The sequence below is a fragment of the Centruroides sculpturatus genome, unplaced genomic scaffold (assembly GCF_000671375.1).
Source record: "Centruroides sculpturatus isolate CEXI.00-Female unplaced genomic scaffold, Cexi_2.0 scaffold330, whole genome shotgun sequence".
In the NCBI taxonomy this organism is placed as follows: Eukaryota; Metazoa; Arthropoda; class Arachnida; order Scorpiones; family Buthidae; genus Centruroides; species Centruroides sculpturatus.
Window position 1 is genome coordinate 461,823 of NW_019384592.1, and position 11,882 is coordinate 473,704.

At 34.8% G+C, this 11,882-nt stretch overlaps 2 protein-coding genes across 2 annotated transcripts in view; both read right to left on the bottom strand.

The window, feature by feature from the left end:
• The window catches only part of LOC111624797 (brefeldin A-inhibited guanine nucleotide-exchange protein 3-like), a 109,218-nt gene extending 97,408 nt beyond the window's left edge, over positions 1-11,810 (bottom strand). Inside the window, exon 1 of the mRNA XM_023367748.1 lies at positions 11,342-11,810. Within this exon, the coding sequence (XP_023223516.1) occupies positions 11,342-11,420 (79 nt within the window). The 5' untranslated portion in view covers positions 11,421-11,810. The remainder of the gene's footprint in view (positions 1-11,341) is intronic.
• LOC111624787 lies at positions 10-1,888 on the bottom strand. Its single transcript, XM_023367733.1, has one exon. It carries the CDS (start codon positions 1,599-1,601, stop codon positions 825-827), a length of 777 nt encoding a protein of 258 aa, XP_023223501.1. The 5' UTR covers positions 1,602-1,888; the 3' UTR covers positions 10-824.
• Positions 11,811-11,882: the final 72 nt, after the last annotated feature.

Sequence of the window (11,882 nt, forward strand, 5' to 3'; positions counted from 1 at the left end):
GCTATAGGGATGTGGTGGAAAGCACGGACAAGGTCGACGGTTGAGAAGTACCCACAACCGTGAAGAGTGGATGCGAAGTCCTCTATGTGAGGAACCGGATAACGGTCGGGTACAGTTCGTGCGTTGAGTAGACGGTAGTCACCGCAGGGTCGCCACTGGTCGTTCTTCTTTGGGACGAGGTGTAATGGCGATGACCAACTGCTGGTGGACGGTCGGCAGATCCCTTGAGCGAGCATGAATTCAAACTCGCGCTTAGCCAGAATGTATTTGTCCGGCGCAAGTCGCCGGGGTTTGCAGCGCACTGGTTGTCCAGGCGTCGTGATAATATGATGGACGGTGGAGTGTCGGACGGGTGCGATGGTTGGAGATGGACGTGTTATCTCGGGAAACTCGCTCAGTAGTCGATGATAAGGAGAGTTGCCGGCAATAGTTCGTACTGACGGTGCAGTGACGCTGAGGATATGTCCTTGGCTGACCAGTTTCGTTGTTGAGTCGATGAGACGTTTGATGCGAAGTTCTGGGAGAAGTCCATAATGAGATAAAAAAATCGGCATCGATCAATGGTTGTGTGACGTCGGCTACAATGAATCGGCATGTAAAGTTTCGTCGAAGAGAGAAGTCTGGCGTGATTGTTGCATAGCCGTATGTCTTGATTGCTGTGCCGTTCGCTGCGAAGAGTTGATAGTCTTCTACACAGCGCTTTGGAAGGCGTGAAGCTGGATAAATGGAGACATCGGCCCCAGTGTCAATTAAGAATGCGACTTTGGACATACTATCTGTGATGAATAAGCGACGGCTTAAATTTTTGGAATCAGTTGCCGTCTCTACTGACTCCCGTTCTCGTTTCCCATCGAACAAGGTGGTCGGCAGCGTCGGGCATTCGCGCCAAATTTGGCGTGGTACCAGCAGATATTGTTCGGGAAGGTGTTAGGTGGGGAGCGTCGACCGAGTCTTCCACGGCTCGAGGAACGGCGGCGAGGTGGAGAATGGCCATATTGTCGTGACATCTCGGAAATTTGTTTTGAGAGTTTGGAGATTTGCACTTTGAGCGCGGCGATTCTGGGATCGACCGTGGCAGAGGCTGTAGACGTGGCGGAGATATTCGGTGTCGAGGGGTACATTTCGCTAAGGCGGTCGGCGATCTTAGCGAGAGATTCGAGTGTGCCCTCGGATATGGTTAGTATCTTCTGTATATCGGTGGGAAGACGGGACAACCAAATACTTCTGAGTAGGTCCTTGGTAACCGTATGACATGCGAGAGTTCTTAGGCGTCGAAGAAACTGCGATGGTGTGCGGTCGCCGAGCTCTTCGGTACGTATAAGCTTTTCAAGGCGTTGGGCTTCGGATTGGGACAAGCGGTCGATCAGTGCCCGTTTAATCGTTTTGTATTTGTCGGTATTCGGAGGAGCGGCCAAAATGTCTTGAACTTCGGTAGCCATACGTTCAGATAAACTCGCGACTACATGGCTATATTTCGTTTTATCGTGGGTTATATTCGCGAGGACAAATTGGCTCTCCAACTGGGCGAACCAAAGCGCTGGGCTCTCGGTCCAAAATGGCGGCAGCTTGACGGCCACGTGGCCGACCACGGGTTCACTCATTCTTTCACGTACCTGGTAAAATGTTTCTGTTCTCCAAGCGAAATTTGTAAATCCGATGAGTTATCACGTTCGGGTCACCAAATGTAGGCACCAACGTGGGCGATGGTCGATTGGCACTACAATCCTTTGTTTAGTCGTAAGTAGCGGAGCTCTTGTCGAACACACCTGAACTGGCTCGTGGCAGGTCGAATAAGCGCGGTGGTCTGACGAAACGCTCACATCATCCACGGGAGGCCCTCTGGTGGCGACTGTAGGCGTTAGCGCCTCACAACTAATGTAGGCTCAGCTGCATCGTTCTGTAACTCACAGCTACATATGACTTGTTTTTTTTTATATACTAGATATGCAGATGCAGACAACATTAATAAAAAAATCTGGTAATGCTTCATGTATTAAATAGAACAAATTCAATCTTCACAACATACCTAGTTGTGAGTTAGAACTATGCAGTTGGGATTATATACTTGCCGATGTTTTGCCTACTATCACCTGTGGCATATGACTAATGCTAGTCATATCCTATGGCATATGACTAATGAAAAACCTTGTATAAATAATCATTTCATAGTTCTGATAAATTCATATCAAAATATAGAATTTCTACACCAGAGTATTATAAAATGCATGTATGTACCTATAAGCCTTTTACCAGTGTGTGTCTTAAACAAACTATACAATAAAGTTACAAATGTTTTCGAACTGTTACGGTTCTTCTTCAGGTAATTTGAACTTCCTAATGGTATGCACTTCAATTCAAAGTTGTTATGAAATATAATCTGGAACATTGTCCTGAGTGAACTGATGACGTCATTACAAACTTGTCATTACGGACTGGTCAGAGCAGACAAAAGCAATTTGTTAGTCCTCTTAAAGAGGGACACATACAACAGATTATTAGAAGAACATATCAATCGTATGCAATGCAACATCACTAACAGCAACACCATCGCCAATTTACAAACGAAGGTCAAATGCTTCACCAATACGAAGCCAGCAAAATGGCTGGAGCTGAAAAATATTAATACCAATGCACCAGACACTCCCAGAATGTTCACTTTTGCAAAAACCCAAAAACAGGGCTGAGAACTAAGACCAGTTGTAGATAAAGCCAAGGCACCCATTATTAAACTGGAGAAAGTCCCTCATAGGATGCTAGCACCCCTCCTGGAAGGATATCCATACTCCCTCACCAATCCAGTAGACCTGATTTCCATACTTATAGAATTATCAACACCTCCTAGATTCATCACAATCTTAGACTTTAAATCACTGTACCACCTATTAAACTCCCATCGGTATTTTGCGCCATCAGGGATACCCTCTTTAACATTGTAAAAGATAACACATTGCACCAAGACATCCTTGAAATGGCACATTTACTTTGTCACAACTCCTCCTTCCGATCACAGGAGACCTGTGTGAAATGGTAGTAAGTAAACTGGAATCTGAATTTATCTCAAAGCATCTCTCCAACAACATATTATATATGGTATATAGATGATATTCTAATCCTATGGAAAGATAAGCCTAACATTCCTGCACTAGTTGATTCTATCAATGGCAATCCTTATGGCTTAACTATAGAAATAGACCAGGCTCACCCTACAGAAGCTCACTTCCTGGACATTAACATTAAGATTGAGGGAACAACCATCCACACAGAAGTTTATCATAAACCAAGCTCAGATTGTTTGTATATACCAGCGGGATCGTGTGACCCTCCACAATACAAATTCGCAGCTTTCAAAGCATCAATCAAGAGAGCCCATCCTCCCAAACAGCAATCCAGAAATGAAACGTATAGAATATATAGCCAAACAGCATGGTTACTATGGGCTCATACGTAAACTAAACAACAAAATACAGTACCAGCAAGCAAATCGTAACCATCTAACTAACGATACTCCAATTAACAACATCCCAATCACATATAATCCAGTACTAAAATCCATATACACTGGATTGCTAAGAAAAAGAATATCCACATAACTTTCAGAAGGTGTGCTATGATTTTTGATATGTTATGAAACAGAAAGGATACCCCGACAGAAACAAACTTCCAGGCGTGTACACCATTCCTATCATTGATCATAGGTGTACAGTAATAGAAGCATGATCTACATAGGATCAACCAAACTCATCCTCACATCACCCTCAAAACCAGAATTAAAGAACATAAAGCAGATATTCAACATGAAAGAACCAACACAGCTCTGGCCATATATTCTTCGGATCCGGATACAAAACCTATATTCTCTCAAGCAAAGGTCATACACACCACCCACCGAACGGACCACCTCAGATGGCTTGAGGCAATCTACATATATACTTAAATACCATTAAGGAATGTAATTGTATTAACTACAAGGAGGAAATTGCTCTATCAATGGCCTGGCAGGCCCTACTGGATAAAACTCTATGATAGCACACAACATGCATAGCGCGCAAGTCCGTATGACGTCATTGGTTTGCTCGGGATAATGTTCTGGATTATATTTCATAACAACTTTGAATTGAAGTGCATACCGTTAGGAAGTTCAAATTACCTGAAGAAGAACTGTAACGGTTCGAAAACATTTGTAACTTTATTGTATAGTTTGTTCTAAGACATACACCCATAAAAGGCTTATAGGTACTTACTTCCAGCATAAACCAAAAATCGGTGCTTAATTCAACTTTTACGTCTTTCACTAACGTTTTCGAACCTTTGGTTCTTCTTCAGGTGAAAAAACGGGCAAACCAATTTACATTCAATTGAGCTGATCTTTTTTGAAAGAATTCTGAAATGGAATATCATCAGAAACTCGTGCAATCGTCATCATCATTTGCACATGTGCCGTTGTGAGCCTAACTTTCATCTCATCATATGTCATATACCAGGGTTTGCCACTCTACTGATAAAGATATTTCATCTTTGCTGTTGATACAATTATTACCCTAAGCTGCTTTGTGTATATAAATCGCTTCCATCAATATTCCATTTCAGAATTCTTTCAAAAAAGATCAGCTCAATCGAATGTAAATTGGTTTGCCCATTTTTTCACCCGAAGAAGAACCAAAGGTTCAAAAACGTTAGTGAAAGATATAAAAGTTGAATTAAGCACCGTTTTTGGTTTATGTTAGAATAAGTTTTAGAAGTTACAGTGTGTTGTGGATATAATATTGCTTATAGGTACATATGTGCAAATTCATATCAAATTTATAAAATTTATACACAGTGGAACCTCGGTATATGACCTTAATCCGTACCTGATGTTTGGACTTACCGAACAGGACGTATACCAAACCAACCTTTCCCATAAGAAGTAATGTAAAAATGATTAATCCATTCTCATGTAAAAAAAATGGCTGGCTTAAAACACCTCGCTTTCCTGGCTAGTTCCTGCTTGATTTTTCATGAGACCAGCATGTATCTTTTTAGCTTTTTCACAAATAATTGCTTCTGATATGCTGTCTCCAGCACACTGTTTTTCAGTTATCCGAGACAAAAGCAATTTCTCAACATGATCTAATGTCTTCGATCTCTGTTTAGAAATTGATTTAACCCCTTTCGCAATGTTAGCAGATTTATAATGTCTTTATTTTTCACGATTGTCAACATTGTCGTTCTCGTAATACGGTATGCAACAGTTAAATCTCAAACATGCATGCCACCTTCATATTTCTCAACAATGTGATTCTAGTCATTTTTTTAGTTTTCGCTTTTCATTTGCCTTTTTGCAATTCATGATTAATAAAAATAATAAAATTTTACTTACAAATTAAAATCAGAAGAATTTTAACAAAGTTATAGACCATAGTGCTACTTGTTCATAGATGATGCGTATAATTGAATTAAGTCGTATACCGAGCAAAATTTATTTCATCCAAACAGGATGTATTCTAAAGCAGACGTATACCAAGGTATCATTGTAATTTAAAATTATAATTGCCAATTAGAAAAAATATATGTAGTATGGTACATTAAAGGTGACTACCTCTTTTCTTCACAGATTCAGTAATACCAATAAGCAAATTATAAAAAAACAAACAACATATGACATGGCATTTCAAATATTGTATATTTACATCCAACAAAAAATTTTCAACATAATAAAAAAACCATATAAACTTAAAAATACCTACCAAAAAATCAGTTAGCCTATATGGAACAAATGAAGAATATATTTACATCATGAACGTTTTCCATATCAAAGTTTAATGCTTTAACTGCCAGTTGGATCTTTGTGAGTTCATCCTTTGACCCAAAGATTTTTTTGTTTGAATTGGCTCATGTAAACCAGGTACTTTTGTAAATTTAATGTTTTTCTCAGTTTTCTGGAACTCAACTCACTTTTCACATTGAAAAATATTACAACTTTTGGATAATCATTAGAATTTTAGAGATTATGTCAGAATTATTTGCTCCATTTGAGCTTCACCAATAAATAGATAATTTTCTTATCAATCACATAGTTATGATTGCTATGTAAAAGAATATTAAAATCTGAGATAATGTGTCTCAAATATCCTGACTTATCACAAAATTTTTTTTAAAAATTCTCTTGATAATGAGTGTAAACATTCAAAAACATTTGATCCTTCAATATGAAGTCATTATATTTTAAATGTAAATTTATGGAATATAATGTTATGTAATAATTATTTGAAAATAATTGAAATATAGTATTATTTAAGGGATTTAAGGGACAGATTACTAATCAGATATCAAATTTAAATCTTCTACAGAGGTGTGGACAACCCTTTTAAGTATGCATGCCAAAATCACCAAATCTATATTGCAAAATTTTCTTTTATGCATCCAAAATTTTTGGGAGCAAATAATTATTTGGTCAAGCAGCTAGAAAATGCTACAAGAAAGCTAGATTTAATAGATTATACATATGCAACAAACCCGGATATAATCCCGATTTTTAATGAGGCACGAATCATCCACACCACTCGTCATCAGGAACATCTAAGAACCTTGGAAGCGATGGAAATATACAGAGCAGATCGCAAATTAACCTGCATCAATCTTAAAGAAGAAATGAATCTTTCAACAGCGTGGCAGTATCTATTGGATGATGAATCGTAATTTATTATACGATACACGAGATTATTAGGGGATACGCACATCGTATCGCTACTAGTTAAAATTATTTTTAGAAACGGCACGTGATTAGTTAAAATCGTATCGCTACTAGTTAAAATTATTTTTAGAAACGGCACGTGATTAGTTAAAATCGTATCGCTACTAGTTCAAATTATTTTTAGAAACGGCACGTGATTATAAGATACACGAGATTATTATGGGATGCGCACAACATATCTCCACGAATATAATTTATAAAGAAATTATAATTTGGAAAGGCACGTGATTACCTTCCTCATTTGAACTTCTAGTAACTGAGCACGTTCTTATTTAAAAACATTCGATTTAAGAATCCAGTACAGTAAATTTGGCCTGAAGAGCCCAGGAGGGGCATCGAAAGCGTTTGCCAATCTTTGTTTGGAGTTTTCACGCCGGATATTGGTTAAGAAGTGAGCATATTTGTTACTATCTATCTTGTAAGAAAAGTTATAGTTAATATTAAATTGCATGTTTCTAGCCCTTCTGTTTACATTATTAATTATTTTGTTACTATCATCATTTAAGGCTATAACGTTTTTAAGAGCTTATCATACATGGAGGCCAATTTTCAGAATTTAGATTTTATTAACATTAAAATATAATTCTTAGCTAATTTTACAATAAAATTCTTATTCAAATTTTCAGCCTACTAATAAATATGCATTTCAGCATCATGCCCTCATCAGTTTACACTTTTTTAGGATGTTCTATTACAAATTAATGTATTTAAAATAATCATGTTGGAAATGAACCTCTTCGTAACCATGTTGGACATAATTAAAACATTCAACCATATACTAGACATGCTATTACATTACCTATGTTAAATATATACCGCTTATTTTTTAAAATATTTTTGAATTTTAATTTTAATCATTAGTATGTTTAAGAGCATTAAGAATTCAATTACGATTTGTCTTTGAAAAAGTTGTTTCAATAGCTGAAGAGAGTTTTAGGAAATATATCTACTTGTTTATTCCCTGTATGCCTTGCTATTAAAGCAGAACTATTGTCATAAGCTGCAATGCTTGGACAATCTTACCCTTACCTTCTTGATACTTCATCTTGAAATTGTTAATACTAGAGTATATTCCCAATAATCAGGACTAATCACAGGTAATGGAGGTACAGGTAATGCAGAAACACAGATAATTTGAAAGTCTGTTTAAATGAAAGCTAATTGATTTTTCTTTTATTTAGCTTTTAATTTCATATTAAATTTAACATAATAATTTATATATTATAAATAAAATAAGTTTTGAGAATAATAATTAAATTAATTAACTAATAAGGTTTAGATGTAATCAAAATTGAATAAAACTTTTTTAGCATAAATAGAAATTTCAGAAAAATTTATTCAATTAGCACTTCACAATCAAATCTCTTCTTTTATTAACTGAGAATGACAGGTTGCAAGCTAAATATCATCATAAAACATCATTAATTTTGCATTATTAATGATTTCTTGAAAGGAAAGATTAAAAATATTTTCTTCAAACAACTTACTCAATAAAAAAGAACTTACTGTACTTGTTAGGTCATTTAACAAGTACATTTATATCTTAATGTTCTGGAAGTAGTTCTGACACTCAACATGCCATTTTAAATAGCAAGGGTTACCAATACAACTTTTATTTCAATGCTAATACAGTAGAGCGTCGATTATCCGAATCAATTGGGGACTGGGGTTGTTCGGAAAATCAATGTTTCGGATAACCGATTATGTACGAAAAAATATATTAATTTATCCCATCTTGACATTTTTCTTCGTTGAAGTGTCACTTCACGTTGAATTTTCGTTGATGTTAAGCCTAACAAAGACTATTGTATCGTTAAAAATTATTTTTTTATTTTGTACAAACAAAACAAATATATTGAAAAATATAAAAACAATAAAAAATTATACTTCAGAAGTTAATTTAGTATCAAAAACGTTAAATATTTGAGTAGCCCAAGACATAGCCAAAGATTGTAGTGCCACAGCACTGGCAAAAATTTAAATTTGCCGACTGGAATTCTTTCAGATGATTGACTTTTGGATAATCAACGCTCTACTGTATTTTTATTCCTGACTTACATTTTTATTGAGACATAAGCATGCATGGATAATCCACATACCAAATAATCTGCACTCAGATAATTGAGAGTATACTATATCTTAAAATCATTTTTGGGTGGACTTTTAAATTTCTTGATATACAGGGTGTCCCAAAAGTCTCCATACAAACTAAGCCCACCAGTGGCCAAATAAATAAAACCATTGAACACTGGTGGTTGGTCGTTGGTTCGTGCCTGACCAATGGGCTGGCCACCATGCAGTGTTCTGGGTTTTCTTCATGTGTCTAACACCTAAACAGGATTCTTTTTCCACATAGGAAGTCCTGCTAGAAGTTACTCCATTGGCAGATCACCCATGTGTTCTGTTGCTTTACTCCATCAATCCACTGACACAAATCTTAATGCTGATATTTTAATTTTTTGTGAATAAAGTTAAATTTCACCTTTGTATATATGGAAACTTTTGGGACACCCTGTATAATAAGATCTGAAATTTTTAACAATTGTTCTAAGTTTGTTTCCTGGTTTATAAATTTTTGCAAATATTAATAGTACAACACAGAAAGAACAATACTCATTCCTCATTGAATTAGCTAAAACAAATTTTCATTCTTAATGATAAAAATTATTTATTTTGGAATATTTTAATTTTTTTTTATCCTTTTGTTCTGGTGCTTTACATGCCAATTTTAAAAACATTCATATACAAATTAATTTCAAAGTAATTATCAAAAATTATTTGTTCATTTTTAAATTAAAACTAAATGTAGTGATAAAAATAATAAAAGTCTAATAACATATGAAAATATATACTGTATTAGTTTTTAGAAAACTAACATATATTTTTTATCTGTCCTAAGTACAGATTAAAAAAATGTGCTCTGTATAAGTGTTTTATTCTTAATATCTAAACTATGGCAAGTTTCCAACTAGACAATTCATTTTCTGTCAAAACACAAACTAAAAATTGAGTCAAAGTGCTAGCAAGTCAATAATATTGTTTCTACGACAATCACTTTCCACTACCGCAGCAATGATGTCACTGCTGGCACAAAAAATTATTTTAAAAAATTGCACAATCTCTCGTATTTCAAAAACAAAATCACGGATCCCCAATTTTTACTACATTTTTAACATCCTTGTCTCATGTAAATTAACAAAGTTTAATCAAACATTGACCAATCAAATTTTGAGAACAAACTCAACTCTATAAACCACAGAAGAGGCTATGCTAACACTTCACATCAAAAATACTTTTCTACAACTTGGAATTTTATTTTGAAAAAAATTATCATTATGTCTTCATTTGTTACTAAAATGTTACTTTCAAAATCACAGTCATTATTACTTTTGGAATGTTTTTCTCATCAGAATATGACAAATTTAAAATTTGAAAAAAATATTTTCTTAAAACTACCAGTATAAATCTAGAATAAACTCATTTCTGCTAGTAGTCTACTTGTAGATGGTCTGTTGATTCTAGAATTATAATTTTAAAGCAATAATATGATGGAAGAGCTATTTAAAGATGAAAAACAAAAAAATACAGGAAGCCACCCAAGCATTTACATTTATGAATAAACAATCTACATTAACCAACAACACATTTAATATATGAAAAAAATCTTCAATCACCTTCAGTGATTATCATCATGTGACAATGTATTAAGTCTGTTCACATATTAAACTTGTCTGATTTAAGGGTACACTTACACCTTACCAGAGCTGAAGACCATACCTATAGAAGCAAAAAAGTCAAAGGAACCATATCCATACAAGACCCTTCAGGAGATACAGCCCCCCTGAAACTGGCTGCATACAACCAGACGTTGTGCCGCATACTCCACTAAAACCATCAAGTTTAAACATCTAGCTCATGCAACTATGCTGGCTTTGAGTAGCTTACTCAACCATTAGCGGAGTACTCAATGTTATATAGTTTTGACTCCATGCAGGCTCTGAGGCAAAACTATATAACATTGAGCAACAGTAAGCGCCAAAACACACAACTACTTGAGGAGCATTGATCAAGGTGAGCAATAGTGATCCTTAACCAAACACAGCACAGAGAATAGGCATTAGTACCAGTATACAGTAAAAACTGACCTTTGCAAGCAAATACCTCACAAAAGATCAATTATACAAGTACAGTTCCTTTGAAATTTTTGCTCATAAAGGGAGGTCTACAGTTCTGGGTGGGGTAAACCCTTCACATCTTACTGATTTAGGTTGGTTATTTGTACATATTTAGTGAGATATTGATTCAGAATTTGCATAAAATGACCACCTGTTAATTATTTAAAAAAAAAAAAAATCAATTTAAAATCTCCAAGTATCTTAAATGATTTTATATTTTATATATTTTTTGTTTAGAAATTCTAAATTTATTATTAAAGTTGTTTACTTATTGGAAGGACAATAATGACAACACCCTTGTTTATAATATGTAGACAATTAATTTTACAATAAAAATATAATAATGAAACTAGACACGATTCATTATCAAGGTAAAATATATATTTGTGTAGAATTTTATAGTATTATTAAATCACATATAACAGGAAATTACCCTGTACTTCCAAGCACATCTGTCTAAGGACCGGATGTTTCGTAGCATCTTTCGAAATTCTGACCAAAACATTTTCCATTTTTATAAATTTCCTTTACGTAAAAATCACAAAATGAATTCTCTGCACATCTGGAACACATTAATCCGATGCTCACAACTCATATATACAAATATATATCGTTACTTTTGATTGGTTGATGTTGAAATTTATCCAGAGTCAACCAATCAACAAACATGTAACTAATGCCAAGAAATGTCAAAACATCGTCTGGGATTAACAGTTCCGAAGTGATTTCTCATTATTTTTTTAGATTTTAAATATTCGAGAATGATTTATATAAATAATAATTATTCATTCCTTCCTGTTAAAAGTTTCGTTTCGGTTAAAATATCAAAACATTTCGTTTATTTGGCAGCAATATGTTTCGAAACACTTCAAAACAAGATGCAATCTCTATGCAATTTCCGTCTTACGGCTACTGATGCCTTCAGAAATAGCCAAAAGATAGCATTTGTATTTTTAAATTAACCAAAAAATTTC